The following is a 22,963-nucleotide window of genomic DNA, read 5'->3' on the forward strand; positions in this document are numbered from 1 at the left end:
TAGCTTCTTCTGCCGGTATAGAAAGAATACTTTCTTCCTTTGGATTAATTCATTCCAAACTGAGAAATAGTTTGGGACCTGAAAAAGCAGGAAAGCTTGTTCTTCTTTTCCAGATTATGAGCAAACAGGAAAATGAAGGTGAAGACAACTGAGTTAGCTGCAAAAGCCAATATTTTAAGTTTCTCATGTTAACCTGGCTGACATAGTTGATTTAATTTTTATTAAACATTTCATTTAACTATTTTAGTTAAAAACAATTTTAACCACAAACCTGATTTTAAAAAATGTGAATGTTTAACTAAATTCAAAAATTCATATACTTGTTTTGTTAAAATATTATATTTTTGCTGTTGAAGAAAAAAAATCCAGAATACATAACGTTATTGTTTTAGTTAAATAAAACAATTTAAATGTCTGTCTGGTGATGTTCTCCTCCTAATACGGCAGGGCAAGAAAATCCTCCAAATATTAATGATTAACCTGTTGAACTGAAGATCGTTCACCTTCCAATGACTTCATAAATATCTGCTTCAGTTACCTTTGGTAAATGAAATAATCAAACAATCATGCATTTTCTGATATAGCTGTAAAACTAATCTGAAAAGTTTTCAAAATAAATCACTTTAAAAATGTGTAGTGTGTACCTTCTAAAAATGAAACCTACATCTATCAACCTGTTGAGTTGGCTATGAAGCCCCCTGGAGTGGTGCCTCGATGGCACTCAATAAATGACCCTGCTGACTTAGTTCCTTCTTACTGCCAGTGATGGACATTGGAACTGTGGAGGCTTGCTACCAAGTTCTCCTTTCGTTCTCCTAGCCTTTCAGTTTGTTGTTGTAGTGTTAGTTGTACTTGTATTTAGTTTTTAATGTTAAGCTGTTGGGAGTGGGAGTTTCCCTTCCACCCAAGTTCCCTGTAAGCTGTGCGGCTGCGCAGCAGCCTATTTAGCGCTGTGCAGGCACTAATGGAACCCATCCTGGGACCTGCCGGGGACTGGCCAGGGGAGGGGCACCCCAGCCTCAACCTAGCCCGGCCACCAACCTGCTGCGGCCGGGGCAGCCTGCAAGGGCTGGGGCAGCCCTCTACCGTCCCCAACTCTGCTGCGGCCCGGACCTGCTCCAGGTGCGGCCCAGGCGCCCTTCCACCAGTCTGAACTCAGCCCCGGCCTGGACCTATTGGGGCAGGGATGCTTATTCTGCAGTCCCAGCCCTGGAGCTGTCGAGGTGGGGAGAGGCACCTCTCTTTCCCAGTCTTCCCAAGCGCAGGTGCTGCTGTGGGGAGAGAGATATGGGGGGAATCCTCTGTCCCTGCTGTAGCCACCCAGAGCACACGCCTGCACCCCAAACCCCTCATCCCTGGACCCACCCCAAAGCCCGCACCCCCGGCCGCCCTCACACCGCTGCACGCCAACCCTCTGACCCAGTCCTGAGCCCCTTCCCACATGCCAAACCCCTCAGCCCCACCCCCACCACATGAATTTTGTTATGTGCACCAATATAGAGGTGATGTGTCACACATCACCTCTATATTGGTGCACATAACAAAATTCATTCCACACATAGATGTGAAAAAATTAGAGGGAACACTGCTCTCCACCCCGACTGCCTGTCTCCTCTTGGGGCATGCCTCAGTCCCAAGGGTTCAAACCCTGCAAGTCCTGCAGTAAGCCCATGCCAACGGGTGACCCCCACGACGCTTGTATAAAGTGTCTGGAGGAGGCACACCAAGCTGATAGGTGCAGGATTTGTAAAGGGTTTTGCCCTAGAACAAAAAAGGAGTGGACTTCCATTTAAAGCAGCTGCCTTCATGTGGCAAGACCCGGCACTGAGTTCATCAGTGTGGAGCGCTGCGGCATCCGTGGCAGAAGCGACATCGCGGAAGGACTCAGGACACAGAGACCTGCGGCACTGCTGCTCCCCGGTGGCCAAGCCGTTGGGAACTGTCCAGCACTGGTCCCATTGCTGGGTGTCACAGGAGTGGCACCAAAAACAGGTTAGGAGTGGATCTCCGCTTTCGAACCCACTCCTTCGGAATTGGACAATGGGGTGTGTCCCAGGGAGGAGCACCTGGCACAGAGAGCTTTGGAGTCAGCACCGTCGACTTTGGCAGAGCAAAGGGGACTGTTGAGTCTGGTGCCATTTGTCTCCCCAAGACCTATTGTGAAGAGATGGGGCTATCGTGCACACCAGACACCTTTAAGGCCACGAGGGACTTTGCTGCCATGACAGCATCACGGTCCCCGGCCCTCTGCAACAAGCCTCCGGTGCCACCGAAGGCAGTACCGTAACGGGGCAAGCCGGCAATGTTGCGTCCGCTTGCATCTCCAAGGTACCGCTCACCGGCTCCAACAAGGAGGCACCGCTCTGAGTCCTGGCACCGATCTATCTCATGATGACGCTCTGACTCGCAGTGCCGCTCACCATCTCGGCACCAATCACCGGCCTAGCTTCGCTCAGCATCGTGGCCATCTAGATCCCGGTCCTCATCTTCGGAGTCAGAAGTGGGGTCCAGATATCGTGCTGGAACCAGCACAGGTTGGCACATAGCTGTCTTGATGTGTGCACAATGCCATGGCTGGCGCAATGGCAGGGGCTGGCACAGTGGCCCTTTTGGACCCCCTGGGCATATCACCAGGCCCAGGGTACCTTGTCCAAGGGATCCCGGTCAGTGTCTGACAAGGCTATGTCTCTCAGGCTGCCTTGCATTAGATATTTGACAGTCTTGCAACAGCAGACTTCTGTAAGACCAGTCCTGCCATTTGAAACTAGACAGCTTTATAGCGAATACTTGGATGAAGAGATATTGGGCTTATGGATCCCAAAATAGAAAACAACAAATAGAACTTATTCTGCTGGCTGGTGCAACATCCATAGTTTTAACTATTGTGTTAAACCAGTGAAACATAGCCTTAGTTACTCCAGCAGGGCTTTATTTTATGTGTATAAGCATCCAAGTAAAAAGATCAGCTCTCTGTAGTATAATGTTCTCAGCATTTTCAAGAAAAGGAAGATTATACCAATCCCAGCACTAAATGCTTCCTTAGGGCATCCACTGTATTCCAACCCTGCAAGGTTATAGAGCATAATCTTGAAATCTCATTCTGCTCCTTGCAGCACTACACAGATTGAAGCCCTGCAGGAGATGTCGTTATACCACAAATCTTTTAGAGTAGGGCGGCTGATGTTACCATCTCTAATTAGATAAGGGTTTTTTATTTGAAGTTGGGAGCTTTCTCTCTCTATTAAGATCTAGTATTGTACTTTTAATTCAGGCAGGTGAACCTCACAACTATCCTAACATTCATTCCCTAAGTAAATTCAAGAAATATTTCTCTTTCTGGCAATTATCAAAGCACTGTCAACCTCAGGGCAGACAGTCATGTCTCCTATATTGAAATCTGCCAGTCAGGCATGTGTTCATCAAATTCTGCATTTTGGTTATCTAGTCTTAGCAAATACCATTTTCTTTATTTTGGGAGACGTCTTTTCTGTGGTTTAGTACTAGGGGAAGATGAAGATATTTATATATAATCTGTCTTGTTTTGGATACCGATAGTCTTAAGGATGATCCTACCTCCCACCCTGTGGGCACACTGCTTTGAAAATTCCATGGTAACGGATTTGTGGACCTTCGAAAAAGAATAGGAAAATATATCTGTGCTTACCTGAAAAAATACTTTAGTCCAATAATAAGGTCCACAGATCCAGCCGAAGCCAAATGGATCATCTTACAGAGCAATGAAAATTGACGTACAAGGATTTAGGTTTGTTGTCAGTTAGTAGAAATTACTATGCTCTGCAGTTGGAAAATCGTTGTTTTTCCCCACAAATTATATTTAACACAATCTGTGATATAGGAAAGTAGATTTGAATTCCCTGGCTGTGAAAGTTATCTCAGCCGGAGGGAACTTTAGGAGTCGGGGCTTTCCCTTGCTGCCCAGGCTGGCTGACTGGTCTGGTTCTGCCTCCAAGTTGGAAGCAGGCTGAAATACCCATTTTAACAGATCTGTGGACTTTACTACTTGAAAGAGAGGAAATTTTCAGGTAAATATGGATACATTTTTCTATTCTTTACATTACATTTATATTCAAACTTTTTTAAATGTTTTAAAGTGCAATTAAAGTATAATTTGTATTTTGTAACATGCAAGCAGTTTTTAAAGAAAATGACAACATTGACTCTTTTAACAAACTGTCTACATTTGACGGAGTAAGTTTAGCAACAAATGTACAGTTGGGGTGAATCACATTTTGTAGTCAGTTCATATGTCTTAACAGTTGATTCACCCAGAACAGCTGCTTAATCTTTCACTTGGTGACAGGATACATGCCAAGAAAAGTAATCTGGTGCTCTGTAGTTATGCACTATCAAAAAGTGAAACTAAGAACTTGTATTTCATTGTTGAAAGCTGTATTTTATAAAAGTGAAGAATTGCTTTTTAAGATTTTCAAGTGTATTATGTACCCAAAGGGAAACTGTAGTGACATTCTCGTATCACTATTATAATTATCATTAACACTTAAAATATATAGTGCCTTTAATTTACTATGATGCTTCACCAATATAGAAAAGACTTGTTCCTTGTCCCTCAGACCTTATAACTAAATAAGACATGCAAGACAAAGAAAAGGCTAGGACACAGTTCAGGGCAGGACAAGGAAGACTTTACCTTGTTTCATGTGGAACAAGATGCAAAGTCATAGCTAGCATATTATATTGTATATATATTTAAGTAATTTTAGAAAAAAGTCCTTTATAATATCTAGCTCTGAATTGTTCAGATTTCTCGGTACAGGCAGCTGTTTCACTGGTATGTCATAGAAGGGAAGCCCAGTCAGTTGGCACATAGCCAAATAATACCATGGGAGGAAATAGGCAATGACTACTTAACAGAGCTACTGAAAAGAGGATAAAGAGCCATATATCCTTACTTACTCATGCTACCTTCAGTTCTGTAGACTAGAAACTTGGTGAAATAATCATGAGATGTGACCACCATGGTATCAGAAACTATGGGAAAACATGCTAAGCCTACTGGATAGTAACTGTATTCAGATAAACTTTAGAATGAGTCTCCTGGCCCTGATATACTTACCTTGCAGTTACAGCTAACCTTCAGGCTCTCAATGGGACCCAATCTCTTAAAGCTCCTGGCTGAAGCCTTAAAGACACAAAATATAATCTCTCCTGCCTATAGATGCAACTCTGACAATTGCATTTTAATGGACTGGAGGTTGGCATAGATAATTGTTACAGAGACAGGTTTTGTCTTTGTGAGTTAAAATTGGTTAAATCAGCATTTTAAAATTATATAAAGTATTCCAAAAGCAGCAAATTGGTGGACTTATTTTTTTTAAAGGCAAATCTTCTGTACTAATTGAAGACCACAATTTTTAAAAAGAGTGCAGGCTCTCATCTCTTTGCCTTTTTTTCTCTCTTAAAAATAGCAAGAGATACTTAAGTTTGGAAATGTGTATATGAAACCTACCACCTTTCATAAAGTTATCTAAAGTGTTATGTTTCAACCAGATGCATTTTATTGATATTGCATCTAGCTGTACAGGTCACTTTGAGGGATTTTATAGTAGAGGTATTAGTTATTTGTTTAAACTATAAATGAAATCCTACAAATCTCATATTTAAAGTTATTTCTCTTCACCCACTGCAGGAGACTCTTGACAGAGGAGTGTAGTATCCGTGCTCATGAATATAGACTTTTTCACAGCACTGGCAGGAGTCTAGTGAAAATGTTGAACCATCACACCAGTTTTGTTAGTCTGTGGGTGCTGTTGAAAAAGGTCCTCTGCAATGGAGTAGAGAAAAGGAGAGAGAATAAAGGAGACTTACTCAGTGATCTAGTACTGGGGCACACAAACTTTTTGGCTTGAGGGCCACATCTGGGTATGGAAATTTTATGGCAGGCTATGAATGCTCACGAAATTGGGGGTTGGGGTGCGTGTGTGGGGGGAGGATCAGGGCTCTGGGGTGGGGCTCAGGTTGAGGGGTTGGAGGTGCAGGAGGGTGCTCTGGCCTGGGACCAAGGGGTTCAGGGATATGGCTCAGGAGTGCAAGCTCTGGGTGGTGCTTACCTCAAGGTACCTCTGGAAACAGCGGCATGTCCTCCCTCTGGCTCCTACGTGGAGTCGCGGCCAGGCGGCTCTGCACACTGCCCCGTCTGCAGGCACTGCTCCTGCAACTCCCATAGGCTTCAGTTCCCAGCCAATAGGAGCTGCGGGGGTGGCGCTTCGGGCGGGGATAGCATGCAGAGCCCCTTGGCTGTCCCTGAATATAGGAGCCAGAGGGGGACATGCCGCTCCTTCTGGGAGCCATGTAGAGCCATGGCACGTGAGGAGTAGGGAAAGCCCCCAACCCGGCTCCCCGACTGGAGCTCGAGGGCTGGATTAAAATGTCTGAAGGGCCAGATGTGGCTCCTGGGCCTTAGTTTGCCCACCCCGGTCTAGTAGCAACAAATGAGAGTTTGGGTGTGAATTCAATCATCTCCTTTTATCTTGCACGCTTGAGGATTGCTGCCTTTGATTTCTCTCTCTCCTTTAGTTAACTGAAAGAGCTATGTTGATTTGCTCTGGATAAAGCTCTGCTATTTTGTAAGCAAGAGGTAGGTTGATTGGAGAAAAGTCACAGAACTCTTAATTTAGCACTGGGCAAATTCAGAGGCTTAATTATCTATTAGTAAGGCTACGTTTTAGTCACAGACAGAGAGGGAAAATGAAGGATTGATTTGAGGGGAAGGGAAAAACTAAAAATACAAAATTTAAAAATGGTGGGTTCCTCCAGATCTTGAAGGAGGAAAAAGAGAGGGACTATTATTGGAAGCTAGTTTAGTAGTTGAAATAAACTCAAACAATATTTCATACTCCACCCAAAGACAGAAATTGTGAGTTAACCACTTGATATTGTTGTAAATGCTATTGTGATTAAGTTCTGTGTATTTCATGTTGGGATAAATACATCTTAAAATAATCACAAACCATTATAAATATTGCAGAGCTTAAAACTAAGAAAAGCAAGGCCTTCAGGGGTAGATAATTTTAAATTCAAATAATTACATATCCTACTGAGACAAACAGGCACTAGTTGGGTTATTTTAGATTTTTCTAAGCTTGGGGTGTAACGGCTAAGACATATCCCTTAACAAAACACCAGAAAATTACTTTTACATTGTACTGATTTGTTAAATACATCTCTGTCTGCAAGAGAATGTTAAAGCATTTTAGCATGGCTTGGGAGGTGTTACTTTCGTAATCTGCAGTGTGTTTTACACAGAAGTTGAATAAATGATCTCTAGAGGCTTGACATTCTGCACTGTAGGCTTTTTTTTAACCTAGTGCTCGCTGTATAGGATTGCTGTGCATAACAGCATGCAGTATGTCAGCTGATTTAAGTATTAGTTTTGTGATGCAGGAGGAAACTGAGTGTGTGATTCCAAAACGTTTTCATTTCTTCAGCATAATGGTAAGAAGATTCTTTTTCTTACATGTATTTGTGTTCGGTTAGTTTAGTGATTTTAAATTGCTTAGCTTTTATAAAGTTGCCACAGGTTGTTTTTCATTTAGTCATTCTTGAGAGCAGAGTGAAATCAAGACCAGCTCTTTCTGTGCTACTTTTTAAAACAAACAAACTACTGTAAATGGTGCATGTATATACTGACAGCCACTGCAACCACACAAGTTATCGGTAGTATGCTATTCTGTTCTACTTTTTTTAATAGGAGATATCGTCTGTGTTTATAAACTATATCCTAATGTTCAATATTGCTTCATCATCTTGAGTCAAGTATATGTTGTGAAGTTTTATATTTAGCACTTTCAACACTGCAGTTGCAGTTCATTGGGTTAGAAAATTGCTTTGACACTAACTTCAAATAATTAAACTTAGAACTTAAAGAGCAGAAGCCATTACTTCAGTATGACTTTTCAAATGAGCATCATTATTTCAGAATGGAAAAGCTATTTTAATTGTACAGTTTGGTCCTTTTTCCCCTAAAACTTCATTGTGTATCAGTATCATCTTATGTTCTCATTCCTCCCATTTTCTCTACTGAGAAGTAATGGGAGAGGTCAGGGGGAGTGAGTATGTATGTAAATCTTTTTAAAAAGAAATGCATTGCGCCAACATGGTGATGCAGGCAAGTCTGCCTCTATTGCATCTGTTTCATCACTTGTTAACCTCTGTGTGCTGCATGTAGTACCTTTGGAAAGAAGTGTACATCACATTCATATATACACAAAAGGTTAGAAAGATGTTTGGGTCAAATTTAGAAGGTAAATGGTGGTGGTAGCTGTGGCCAGTAGGTTTGTCTAAGTCACAGTAACTTCAAGTGCTGTGAGGACTGAAGGTTGGAGTTGTAATAGGAAAAGCAATCTACAGGTGTTTTTAAGAAGTGTGACAGTGTAAAGGGGGCTACTCATACAGCTTCTTACATCCCCCAGTATGTTGCTTTTCCTATTACAACTCCAACCTTCTGCTTCTGAGTGTAAGTTGCTATACCATATTGTCTCTAAACTTGACCCTTTCAGTTGGGTTTCTCTTCAGATATTTTTCAAGATACACCATCGTACTCTGCTCTCCCCCAAATGGTCATTTCAGGCTGTGGGTTTGCATCCTGTATTGTATTGACTGTCACACACCTTTTATTCCATTGGAACACTACAGAATACTACTCCATCAGATTGCTGGTAGTATTACTAATATGCTGCACTTCTAATGTTTAACATCTAATATTAGTAGTACAGCTTTCTCTAATTCTAGAACTGTGTTCCGGTTGGCGGGAGGGGGTGGATAAAGGAATGAAAAAAGTTTGGGGTGAGAGTAATGAAGGAAAGGTAGCTAATAGAAAAGAGGCTGGAGATAATGGGAGGCCAACATCAAAAAGGAGATGGATAATAAAAGCATGAGAAAAGAGAGGATGAAAAAAATCACTTACAGAAAAGCTAGTTCAGGCATGGTAAGTATAAAGAGCAATAGGGTAAGGCCTGAAATGAAGTAAGAACTTTGAAAGTCGTCTTCACCTTTTTACTCCATTTTAAAAAAGTTTTTTTTCTTATTTTTACTCCTCACTATGCTGGGACATGGTCCCTTTCTGAAAAATATTTTAGGTGAACCCTGCAATAGAAGAGTAATTCAACTTATTAAAGTAAATTCCATGATCTACTGATATGATTTTTACTGTGATATTCAACTCAACCCTAATTGACAATAGTGTGTGTATACATAGAAGTATACAAGTGAAAAACTCACAAATACTTTACAGTAAATTGCATAGTATGATCCTTGCATTTGGAAAACCTCTTTATGTGGACTATGTGCCACAAGTACTACTATTCTCTTTATGTTCATATTTATTAACTTGTTTCACTTAATCACATTGACCCTTACTATGACACATTTCTTCCTGGGAACAAATGCATAATTTTAACTGTTTTCTGGTGCAGTATGATGCATACTTAGCCTGTGAAACATAAAAGAAATCATGACTGACTAGATATTTATACATTGATTGCAGAATTGTTGTAGCTATCCCAGGTACCAGGATATGAGAGAGACAAGGTAGGTGAGGTAATATCTTTTATTGCTCCCACTTCTGTTGGTGGATTTGTCCAAACCATGGGAACAGGCATGGGTACTAGGATGCCTCCTCAATATGCAAGCCTCTTAATGGGCCACCTTGAGGAAGAATTTCTGGAAAAACACACCACAAAACCAACAATATACATGAGATACATCAATGATATTTTCATGTTCTGGACAAAGGACCTAAACTCCCTCATTGATTTCTACAACAACCTGAACAACCATACCCCCATTCATCAAACTCTCTCTTGAACACTCCCACACCAGATTCAATTCTGTGGCTGCCACAATCAGCTTCAACAAAGGAACTCTACCATACAGGGTATCATCAAGCCATTCTTGATGGGGACCTCATCCTGAAAGAAATAGTTACCAAACCCACTCTTCTGGACAACAAACAACCCCTCAGCCTTACGAAGCTCATGGTTAAAAGCAGGCTCCCCATAGACTAGGAACATCAACTCAAATGGCATCAGTCCCTTCCAGAACAGATGAATAACCTGAAGGCCTATCTCCACTGTAATGATGATCAAGACCGCCCATATAACGTGTTTGAAGATCCATGGGTTCTATACATGCCTGTCACAGCATGTGGTATACCTCATTCAGTGCACTAAATGCACCAACCACAACTGTGGGTGAAACCAGACAATTACTACACTGTCAAATGAATTCTCATAGAAAAATGATATACTAAAAATGCCAAATCACCCATGGGTGAACACTTTTCACAAAGCAGTCATTCTGTATCTGACCTCACTCCTCTTCCTCAAAAGAAACCTGCACAACATCTTTAGAAGCTGAGCCTGGGAACTTAAATTCATAGTTCTGCTGGACATTAAAAACCATAGACATAACAGAGAAACTGGTTTTGTGGCTCATCACAACACTTCTGTAAAACACTGTACTGCCTGCTATTCTTGATTGCCCACTTTAAGTGATCTCCTACAACATGTGTGAACCCCTTATGCTTAATGATTTGTCCCACATTGTATTCAACTTGGACATTCTAATTACCTTCCTCAGACTTGAGGAAGAGCTCTGTGAAGCTTGCAAGCTTGTCTTTTCCACCAACAGAAGTTGTTTCAATAAGAGAGATTACCTCATCTACTTTGTCTCTTAGATATTTATATTGCTTTTGTAATTTGGTATACATATTCTTTTTTATATTCTTTTTAGTAATTTGCACTTCTATTTTTTTGTTGTTGTTGTTGTTGTACAGAGCTCTGGGATCGAAACTTTAGTGGAGGAGCTTTGCTCTAGACTAAAAGACCTTCAGAGTAAGCAAGGTGAGACTTACACTGCGTGTTTTGAGGCCAAAGAGCACATTTGTAAAGTATACCGTTTGGGGGTTTTCAGGTTGAGATGTTCTGGTCCCATTACTCTGCTCCCTTTAAATAAGGCGAACAGTTGGAAAATAAAATGAATAATCTTCTATCAATATGTTCTTTTACCTGAAAAATGGCTATTTTCAAATGGCACTTCCTTTATGAACAAATATGCTTTTGTGTGTGTGTTCAGTTGTACCTTTTGCTTGCTTTGGTGAATTTTTATTCCTGGTCACATTGCAGCCTCAACAAAGATAAGAGATTGTGAGCTAGATTCTGTTCCTTTTTGTACATTACCACTCATTTACTAAGAATGGATTACTAAATTATAGTTACGAAACAATCAAATATATCTGTGAAAACCCACTAACATGCAGTGGGCTTGCTTAGGTGTCAGGTCATAATTTAAAGACTACATTGAATGTAACTGAGGCTGTAAATACGACTGGACAGATCTAAGGGGAAGAATCTTTGTTGACATTTGATATCAAAATTGAGACACTAAAAGTGGAACCTAACACTCTTGCACTTTTTTGCTTCTCAAAATGCTAGTACTGCACTATTTTCTCTCCATAAACCTCTTGTTAAACGCTTGATCTTCATTTATACTAAAGTTATGCAGTCCTATAATATTCACATATCATTTGGAATGACTTCGTCCTACTTTACATAAAATAGTTGTAGAGTCTACAACCAGAGTTCACAGTAGCTGAACATTCATCTAACCATAGAGTAGCATATTTTGACAAATTCAACAGCAGTACACATTCAGTCAATTTAAAATTGTCTTGCTCACTCATGAAAAATAGAAATAATAAATAAAAATTAATAAAATTTCACTCTTTCTTAAATAAAACTTTTCTCTCTGAAAATAAAACAAACCAAGAAAGCTGTATTTTAGTAGTCTTGTTTCATTGTGCAGCCAAAAGGCTGTTGTGGCAATACTTCTAAACAGAAACCCTTCAAAAAACTCCGAAAACAAAAACAAAGTTAAAATCAAGTAAATCTATTTTTCCCTTTTTGATGGTTCTCTTTTCATACTTATATATGCAACCCTGATTCACATCTTAAACTGTTACTTTCTTTTGCTTCAATTTTTCAGAAGCAATAAATCTAACTGTTTTAAACATGATTTCAGATGTTATAAGTCATGCTCTTTGGATTTCACTGTTTATAAGAACATCTGTATATCACTGTGAGCACCAGGATAAGTATAACTCTTTTTAAGCATAAAAAGGAGCACACACTCAATGTTCACAGTGAGTTCTTCGGATTGCTTTTCAGAGACCCCACTCGAGCTGCCTCTGTGTTGTTGATTATATAAAACCATTTATTTTGATTTGAGTAAAAGTAAGTATTGTGACAAAGCTCTGTCTTTGCCTCCGTGGGTCCCGCGTTTCCTGGCGGATTTCGCTAGCCTCAGAGGCTCACCGTGACTCTGCATGTAATCCTTCTCTCTCTCTAGAGACAAGGGTCACAGTCTACTGAGCCATTTTCATCATAAGTCAGCGAGGGAGGTGAGGAGAAGTTATCCTTCCTTGCACAGTCTCTGTTGTCTCCCAGTCTCAGTGATTAATCAGGGGGCAAAGGTGGGGTGGGGGAGCCTGGGCCCACCCTCTACTCCGGGTTCCAGCCCAGGGACCTTAGTAGTATCAGCTATGGTAGCTGACCTTTTAGAGACATGACATGTACAATTCCCTGGGCTACTTTCCCCACAGCAGCCCTCACTTCCTCAAGCTCCGCTTCACCCTTACCTCAGGGCCTCCTTCCTTGTGCCTGATACGGTGTGTACTACTCAGCTTCTCCAACTGCGCAACTTCTTCCCACGAGCTCCTGACATGCACACCCACCTGATTAACTGGGAGACTTTTAACTAGTTTCAGCCAGCGCCTGATTGGCTTCAGGTGTCCCAATCAACCTAGCCTTCTCCCTGCCTTCTGGAAAGTTCTTAATTGGCCCCAGGTATCTTAATGGACCTGGAGCAGCTGCCATTTCAGTTATCCTGGTACCAGGGATTTGTTTAGCCTGGAGCCAATATATCTATCTCCCACTACTTTTCTATAGCCATCTGGCCTTGCCCTGTCACAGTATGTACATCAACTGCATTTTTATATCTTGTATATTTTCATAAGAAAATTCAGAATCCTATATTATACACAGCCCTTGCAACTGAAATCCCCCTCTGCACTTCTCCCTCCCGCCACAAAAATAATTACACTAATTGCTCTGGAGTTTAATTTTTTTTCCCCACTGATATACCTGGGCAGTTAGATGCCAAAACCGATAGCAATTACGTATTAAATAAATGGACAGTTAGTCTTTTATTTTACATGTAAAATTTCCAAAAGAGGTTAAGGACATTAACAAACTAAGTAGAGTATAAAGCTGAATTGGCAAAGAGTGTAGCTAGGGCATAGTGTAGCCCACAGTTGCATCCTGGTCATCTTTGGTGAAATTAATGGGGCTTAATGAGATTATTTTAGAAACTCTCAAACTTAGGTTACACTTTATAACAAATTTCTGTACATGAAATTGTTTTTATTGCTAAGTAGTAAGAGGTTACCATATATTATTGTAAATATCTAACTACTGGTATATATCCTGTGTTTTTGTTAGATACTTTTAGTTTATATTTAATAACTTTCTGAATTTCTCTCTAAAACTAAGGTGTAACTTTCTGACGTTTTGTTTCATAACAGAGGAGAAGATTCACAAAAAGTTAGAGGGTTCTTTGTCTCCTGAGGCTGATTTATCTCCCACAGCAAAGGATCAAGTGGAAATGTATGTTTTGTTTTGTTTTTTTAACTTGAAACTTAAAATCTTCTAAATACAGTAGTTAAAAAGTAAAATGTTTAATGAAAATCAGGAAATTTACAGTTATTCCTAGAGTCTCCTTTTGCACGTGTAGTGTTTTAGGTGTTTGATGCCTTATATATTTGCAACAAGGCCAACTTTATTTTTGTTGACACTTGTGGAATTGAATTTTTAAACTGTAGTGTTCTATTTATTTAATTTTTTCCAATTTTTATTAAAGGGACTGTGTCAGCTAGACAACTTAAAGTGCTAAAAGTGGTTTCATGTACTGTTCTAACCTTTTTTCCCTATGCCAGTTTTGTGGTGGTATAATTATGGTATTATATCTTTAAGACAGTGTTGTCTTCCATACAAAAAGGGGAAAGTATGAAGTTGACAGTAAACAAAGTGCTGGTACCACTGAAAACAATAGGAGTTTTGCTTTTGACTTCTTTGGGGAAAGAAGTAAGATTTTGTCGTCTTCTTTCAATTAAAGAGTTATAAGCAACCTTTTATATACTGATGTAGCAACAGGTAAATTACGTCAGACAGAAGTGTCATTAAGTTGACAATCTCTCTCTCTCTTTTTTTTTTTTAAAGAGAAAAATTATGATACATTAATGTTCAAAATAATATTCAAAGGAACTTGCATAGTGAGTTTAATGTTCAGATAACTGGCCCAATGCTGCTTATTACAGCATCTACTGATAATTGTGCCAATTTACAGATCTCGGAGAATTGTAAACGTGTATTTGAATGGGTAGTCACTGGAAAAAAATTTCCCTGTATAGATATCTTGAATATCAATCTCAGAAATCATTTAAAGTTAAGGAAAATAATGTATTTCAGACTTGTCTGCATTGGTGAAACTTAACAAAAAAAAATTGCAACTAGCGCAAGCCCTAGTGTAGTTAAAGTTGAGGTAGCAGTGCCTCTTTTTACCATAGAATCATAGAACTGGAAGGGATCTCAAGAGGTCATCTAGTCCAGTCCCCTACGTGTTAATTTAAACTTCACTAACTTAAAGGAGACAGTTTGTTTGACATTCTGTACAAACAAGTACAAACTATTATCTAAGCAGATCATATGCATGTTACGTGGTTTGTTAGTGGGAAGCTATTTTTGAAATGGGGGGATGGGGCATGGTGGTGGATTGAGAAATGTGACTTTATTAAAGTGGCTTTTAAGACTCTCTTTGGATCCCATAACTTTACAGTTGATCTAAACGATATATAACATAATAATTTTAAGAACATATAGGGATTATCGTGTTCCTACTTGTGATGTGCATGCCAGAGAGTCTCAGGTAACATATGCTTAGGACCCTGATTTTAAAGTAGTATTTGAGTAGGCTGTTTCCATGGCTTGGCTCAAATGAAAAATATATTTGAAAAGCTTATCACAGTGGCTATAACGAGCAGTTTATACAGATGTTCCCAGAGTTTGGGGTAACTAGAATGTATATTCAAAACTTCACTTGTTAATGCAAAATAGTATCATGTATTAGTCATAATTTGCTTTTCTTTTAAAAAATTTAGATATATCAAACTATAGAATCATAGAATTGTAGGTCTGGAGAAGTCATCAAGTCCAGCCCCCTGCACTGTGGTAGGACCAAGTAAACCCAGACCATCCCTGAAAGGTGATGGTCTAACTTGCTTTTAAAAGCTTCCAGTGATGGGGAATCCACAACCTCCGTTGGAAGCCTATTCCAATGCTTAACTACCCTTATAGTTAAAGATTTTCCTAATAGCTAACCTAATCTCCCTTGCTGCAGATTAAACTCGTTATATCTTGTCCTGCCTTCAGTGGACATAGAGAACAATTGATCATCATCCTCTTTAACATATTGGAAGACTGTTATCCGGTCCCCCCATAGTCTTCTTTTGTCAAGCACAGGTTTTTCCACCTTTAAACATGCACAGGTTTTTCCACCTTTGTTCATAGGACAGGTTTTCTAAACTTTTCATCATTTTTGTTGCTCTCCTCTGGATTCTTCCCAGTTTGTCCACATTCTTCCTAAATTGTGGCCCCCAGATTTGGACATAGTACTCCAGCTGGAGCCTCATGAATGTCAAATAGAGTGAGACTTTTACCTGCTGTGTCTTGCATACAATATTCCTGTTAATACACCCCAGAATCATTTTAGTCTTTTTTGCAGCTGCATCACATTGACAACTTATATTCAGTTTGTGGTCCACTATAACACCCAGATCCTTTTCATCAGCACTATCTCCTAGTCAGTTATTCCCCCATTTTGTAGTTGTGCATTTGAATTTTCCTTCCTAAATGAAGTACTTTGCACTTCTCTTTATTTAATTTCCTCTTGAATTCAGACTAATTCTCCTAATTTGTCAACATCATTTTGAATTTTAAATCTGTCCTCCAAAGTACTTGCAGCCCTTCCCAGTTTGGTATCATTTGCATATTTTATAAACAAACTCTCTACTCCATTGTCCAAGTCATTAATGAAAATATTGAATAGTACTGGACCCAGGACTGACCCCTACAGAATCCTACTGGATATACCCTCCCAGCTTGACAGCAACTCCTTGCGTATGGTCTCTCAACCAGTTTTGCACCCATTTTGTAGCAATTTCATCTAGACCTCATTTCCCCAGTTAACTTATGAGAATGTCATGTGGACCTATGTGAAAAGCCTTACTAAAAAGCAAGGTATATCACATCTACTGCTTCCTTCCTATCCACTAGGTCAGTAATCCTATCAAAGGAGGAAATTAAGTTGGCTTGACATGATTTGTTCTTGACAAATCCATGCTGCCTATTCTGTATAACCCTATTATCCTCCAGGTGCTTACAATTTGATTGATTGTTGCTGATGTAGGAAGTTTCTCGTATTGCATATATGTAAGTCATTTGACAATTGATAGATTGGCTTAGAGCTTTTGTAGAGCATTGAGTAGTGCAGTTTTAATAGGGAAATCATAAATTTCAAACAGTTAAAAGTTAAAAATTCCTAGTGAAAAGGTATGTCATCTGATAACTTCATACCTGAGCCTTCATGGTTTTGAGCATCCTCAGCTCCCATTGGCTTCAGTAGGAATTGAGGGTGCTCAGCACCTTTCAGGATTGTATATATTATGGTATTTTAAAATGTAATTTTCTAAACATAGTTCTGTGCACACTTTTAGGTGGTTTTCTGTTGTATCACCATTCAAATACACTAAATTATGCTTGGTATTTGGGCTCTCTTGGGTTGTAAAATATTCTAGTGATTATGAAGTAAAATAACGTGAAAAAAGCAAAATTGGAAATTAAGTATTTCAAAAGAGCCCATAGAAGTTCTAAAAACTGAATTTAAATATCACTTTTCTTTTTCTTTCAGGTATTATGAAGCATTTCCTCCTCTTTCTGAGAAGCCAATTTGCCTGCAAGAAATTATGACTGTATGGAATAAATCCAAAGTTTGCTCTTACTCTAGCTCCTCATCTTCATCTAATGCTCCACCAACTAGCACCGATACATCCTCTCCAAAGGACTGCAATAGTGAAAGTGAAGTAACTAAAGAGAGAAGTAACAAAGTGTCTGCCACTGTACATGAAAGAACCCAGCAGAAAAAAAGTAAAACTGAGAGAGAGAACAAGTTCAGTAATGGCACTGTTGAAGATAAGCCTGCTTTATATAAAAAGCAAGTCCGACATAAGTCTGAGGGAAAGATGCGTCCTCGCTCCTGGTCATCTGGTTCCAGTGAAGCAGGCTCAAGTTCAAGTGGTAATCAAGGTGAATTAAAAGCATCAGTGAAATGTATTAAAGTAAGACATAAAACAAGGGAGGTTCGAAATAAAAAGGGGCGGAATGGGCAAAGCAGGCTTTCAGTGAAGACTGGTGAAAAGACTGAAAGAAAAATCCATAGTGGAAGTAGCAGCAGCAGTGGATCGATCAAACAGCTGTGTAAAAGGGGTAAAAGACCATTAAAAGAAATTGGAAGGAAAGAAACTGGCAGTAATGATGGAAAAGATCTGTATTTAAACAGCAGAAACGAAAAGGAATATAAAGAAGAACCCTTGTGGTATACTGAGCCGATTACAGAATACTTTGTTCCTCTGAGTAGAAAAAGTAAGCTTGAGACTACATACCGCAACAGACAAGATACGTGTGATATAACATCAGAGGCTGTAGAAGAATTGTCCGAATCAGTGCATGGTCTTTGTATTAGCAACAATAATATTCATAAAACATACCTCGCAGCAGGTACTTTTATTGATGGTCACTTTGTAGAAATGCCTGCAGTTCTAAATGAGGATATTGACCTCACTGGGACCTCAATATGTTCTCAACCAGAGGACGACAAATATTTGGATGATGTTCATCTGTCAGAACTAACACACTTCTATGAAGTGGATATTGATCAATCCATGTTGGATCCTGGTGCCTCAGATAAAATGCAAGGAGAAAGTCGGATTTTGAATATGATTCGACAAAAAAGTAAAGAGAAACCCGATTTTGAGGCAGAATGTTGCATAGTGTTAGATGGAATGGAGTTGCAAGGGGAAAGTGCAATATGGACAGATTCAACCAGCTCTGTTGGTGCTGAAGGGTGGTTCTTGCAAGACCTTAGTAATTTAGCTCAATTTTGGGAGTGCTGTTCATCTTCTAGCTCTGGTGATGCAGATGGGGAAAGTTTTGGAGCAGATTCTCCTATCTTAGACAGCACAATGCTTAATTCACACATGCTTGCTGGCAATCAAGAGCTCTTTTCGGATATTAATGAAGGGTCTGGTATAAACTCTTGTTTTTCAGTGTTTGAAGTGCAATGCAGAGATTCTGTTTTACCATTTTCTTTTGAAACACTCAATTTGGGAAATGAAAATGCAGATTCTAGTAGCAGTGCTAATATGCTTGGAAAGACACAGTCTAGATTGCTAATATGGACCAAAAATAGTGCCTTTGATGAAAATGAACACTGTTCCAATCTTTCAACAAGAACTTGTAGTCCATGGTCACACTCAGAAGAAACACGTTCAGACAATGAAACTTTAAATATTCCATTTGAAGAATCCACACAATTTAATGCAGAAGATATTAATTATGTAGTTCCTAGGGTGTCTTCAAGTTACGTAGATGAAGAAATTCTAGATTTTTTTCAAGAAGAAACCTGCCAGCAACAAGCTAGAACTTTAGGAGAAATACCTACTTTGGTTTTCAAAACAAAATCTAAACTAGAATCTGTCTGTGGTATTCAGCTAGAACAAAAAGGAGAAGGTAAAGATTATGAAACAACACAAGTGTCTAGTGAAAGCAGCCCACATGGAGATGGCTATAGCTCAGGGGTTATTAAAGACATTTGGACAAATATGACAGACAGAAATTCTGCAGCAATGGTAGAGATAGAAGGAATAGAAGATGAATTGTTTTCAACTGATGTAAATAACTACTGCTGCTGTTTAGATACTGAAGCAAAAGTTGAAACCCTCCAGGAACCTAATAAGGCAGTGCAGAGATCAGAGTATCATCTTTGGGAAGGTCAAAAAGAGAACTTGGAGAAGAGAGCATTTGTTGCAAATGATTTATCAGAAATAGATGGTGGTGATTATACTACACCATCAAAACCTTGGGACATAAACCAGGATAAAGAAAACTCATTTATACTTGGTGGTGTGTATGGGGAGCTCAAAACATTTAATAGTGATGGAGAATGGGCACTGGTGCCCCCCAGTCACACAAAAGGAAGCTTATTACAGTGTGCAGCTTCTGATGTAGTGACAATAGCTGGTACAGATGTCTTCATGACACCAGGAAACAGCTTTGCTCCTGGTCACAGGCAATTATGGAGGCCATTTGTATCATTTGAACAGAATGAGCAATCGAAGAATGGAGATAATGGATTGAATAAAGGGTTTTCTTTTATCTTCCATGAAGACTTACTGGGAGCTTGTGGTAACTTTCAAGTTGAAGAACCTGGACTTGAATATTCATTCTCTTCCTTCGATCTGAACAATCCATTTTCACAAGTTCTTCATGTAGAGTGTTCATTCGAACCAGAAGGAATTGCATCTTTCAGCCCTAGTTTTAAACCCAAATCAATTCTGTGCTCTGATTCAGACAGTGAAGTTTTTCATCCCAGGATATGTGGTGTTGACAGGACGCAGTACAGGGCTATACGGATTTCTCCAAGGACTCACTTTCGCCCAATTTCTGCATCTGAGCTTTCTCCAGGGGGTGGAAGTGAGTCAGAATTTGAATCAGAAAAAGATGAGGGAAGTATTCCAGCCCCTTCTCAAGTAGATGTGTTTGAAGATCCACAAGCAGATCTCAAACCATTAGAAGAAGATGCAGAAAAAGAAGGGCATTACTATGGAAAGTTAGAGCTTGAATCTGGAAAATTCCTTCCCAGATTAAAGAAGTCTGGAATGGAGAAAAGTGCACAAACATCACTGGATTCCCAGGAAGAATCAGCTGGAATGTTGCCAGTCGGAAACCAAAATCCCTGTTTAAAGTGCAGCGTGAAAGAATCACTCGATATGAGGGATATGGAAAATTCCCAAATAAACTGCAGAATAGTGGAGCAACATGAAGAAATTAACAGGTTTTGCAATTGCAAAGCAGGTTGCCATTTTCCTACATATGAGGATAATCCTGTTTCTTCAGGAGAGCTGGAAGAGGTATGTGTAGATGTAAGATTATCGGATTTGCAGATAGCAACAGTCAATAATAGACTGTTTATGCAACACCAATTCTAGTAATTTGGTATTTCAGTTTAATGGATGAGATCTGATTCTTCGATAGCAAAGTTAATGATCTAATGGTAGTAATTATTGGGTCATCTTACATAAGCAAATATCTCAATGTTTTAAAAATTCATGTATTAAGTAAACTTTTCCTTTTTTTGGTTTGTCTGATTTATATGTAATCTGATGAAAAAATGTGTTTAAATTCCTATCTTGGCAATACTGAAACATGAAGCAAGCATGTTAAAATAGAATATTGAAATCCTAAATCAGTTCTTTCAATATGTTTACTAACAGAGCATTATATATTTTACGTAGTCAGAAGTTTTACATTTTTACACTCGAGTAAAACGCATTCATTTGCCAAACAGGACAATAATCAGTGTTTTGATCAGGTCTGTTTTAGTTTATTGAATTGCCATGTCCTGGTCAATACTTCAAAGGGGGAAATGAATTATAGGCTTGGAATATTAATTAAATTCTAGAAAAATTAGGTTTTTTGTTGAGCAGAATCTTTCAAAATGAAAATACAAAAATATTGTTAGCCTCTCAGGTTAAATTTATGTGAATGTGTTCTTGTATTAAGGATTAAAAAATTTAAATCCTTTATAGAAGGATAGTAATTACACGTGATGATTAAGTGTTATGCTTAAACAAAGCACATGAGATCTTTTTTAGGGGAGAATGCAACACACCACATTTATTGAGATTGTTGCAGTTAGCATATGCTTTGTAATCACACACACACACTCCGCCAGTCGATGTTTATAGTTACCTGTCCAGAGTTTGGATCAATCTACTGGCCAGCCACATTGATCGCAGAGGGGAGCCAGGCTCTGTCAGTCACAATTCAATTTTCTGGAGTAGTGGCAAGATGAACAGGCAAAGCACCGTGTTCTTATAGTTTTTTTGTTGTTGAAGTCTATGGATTTTGCTGTGTCAGTTTATGACCGGATACTTCTTAATTGGTATTATTTGTTGATGATAACATTCCAAAACACCTCCGAGAGGGTCATTCTGTCCCGGATTTGATTTAATCAGTTTTCTTTAGGGGTGCCAGCCTCCACCTCAGGGTCATCAGTCTGCCCTTTGTCAATCATGGATGCGCGTTGATGGTTCTTTGGCATCAATAAGTCTCGATAAGTGTCTCTGCTCTTCCTTTTTTGATCATCTGGTTAACAATGGCCTTTACACCCTTTTTTTTTTCCTGATGCATGCATTCCTTATTCACACAAACAGTCTTTTACAGAGACCTTTGAGAATACAAACAGCAGTATTTTATATCAAGTGAAAAGACATTGTAAATTAAACCTTGCTAAATTTTATAACCAAAACAATTCACATTGAGGCCCAGGCCTTTAACGTCCCTCTAATTTACTTAACATAGACATGATACAGGATTCTGTCTCTTACTAACTAAACCTTAAAACAAAAAACTAAAAGGGCCCAATTTGTAATGCATATGGGAAACAGAATCCCATAGTCCCAGAGGGTCATTCCTTTCTGCTATTCAAAAAGTGTGGCTGGAAGGATGAAATCAAACCATACATTAATTCTCATAGTACAATTATAAAATCCTGCTCTTACACAAGCACTATCAGACTTAATAAAAACCATAATAATTTTAAGGTTCATCATTTATACAAAATTTTTATGTAGCCATGGCTTGACATGATTTACTTAGCTTGATGTGGTGAAGTAGACTTCTCTAGTACACATCTGTTGTCACCACAAATACACCACAAATACACTCTCAAGTTTCTTTTTTTCCTCTGCATGTGGAATGACAGCAAAAGTTGAATTCTCATGAGCACAGTTCAAACTGCTGGAATATCACTCTCTTTGCCCCAATCTTGCGACAGGAGCCACCAAGATTGTAGCTACACTTCCTACATCAGTTTTGGAATAGAAATGCTGGAATGTCATACATACTCCCCACCCCATCCCTGGTGGAGAGAACCACTAGGCTCTTTATTCCCATCATTTTTCTTCCCTGCCCATCAATCCATCCATCCATCCAAAGCATGCACGTCCTTGATAAGGAACTTTCCTGCATCAATTCCCCTGCTCAGTGCATGGTACCTGGTGCCAGATAATCACAGTGCTTAGTAAGAACCTTTGGCTTGAGCTACTAGCTGAAATTATCCAGTGACGTCTTTCCTCCCTAATCTTTGTGTTGTGGGGGAACACCAAGGGGCTTCCCACTCTTGGATCTGCTTCTATCACACAGCCAGGTGCAAATATAGCTACAAAGTTCTAAGCTGCTGAGCCATATGAAGCTCTAAATCAGTCATTTAATTCAGTGCTTTAGAATATAGAGTGCAGCCTAAAGTTAGCTCCTAACTAAAGTGTACAGAGGAACTTCGTTGCAGCTTCAACTTTGGAGAGGCTGTGGGCCAGGTCCCCAGGAGTAGCTCTTCCAGCTCAGAACAGGTCAAGAGGATAGGGAATAAGAGGCTTTACAACTCCCTGATTCTGTCTCCTGGGTGCAGTTTAAAACAGTCTCTGGTCTTCTCTAAGTTACACCGGCTGGGTTGTGTTGGAATCACTGTGCCAGTCCTG

The 22,963-nt window shown here is 39.5% G+C and overlaps 1 protein-coding gene across 3 annotated transcripts in view; it reads left to right on the forward strand.

The window, feature by feature from the left end:
• The window catches only part of KIAA0232 (KIAA0232 ortholog), a 112,457-nt gene that overhangs the window by 67,076 nt on the left and 22,418 nt on the right, over nt 1-22,963 (forward strand). For all 3 annotated transcript variants that reach the window (XM_038399120.2, XM_038399122.2, XM_038399121.2), the window contains exons 4-6: nt 10,814-10,880; nt 13,619-13,700; nt 17,059-20,335. In XM_038399120.2, the coding sequence (XP_038255048.1) occupies nt 10,814-10,880; nt 13,619-13,700; nt 17,059-20,335 (3,426 nt within the window). The remainder of the gene's footprint in view (nt 1-10,813; nt 10,881-13,618; nt 13,701-17,058; nt 20,336-22,963) is intronic.

The sequence above is a fragment of the Dermochelys coriacea genome, chromosome 4 (genome assembly GCF_009764565.3).
Source record: "Dermochelys coriacea isolate rDerCor1 chromosome 4, rDerCor1.pri.v4, whole genome shotgun sequence".
NCBI lineage: Eukaryota > Metazoa > Chordata > Testudines > Dermochelyidae > Dermochelys > Dermochelys coriacea.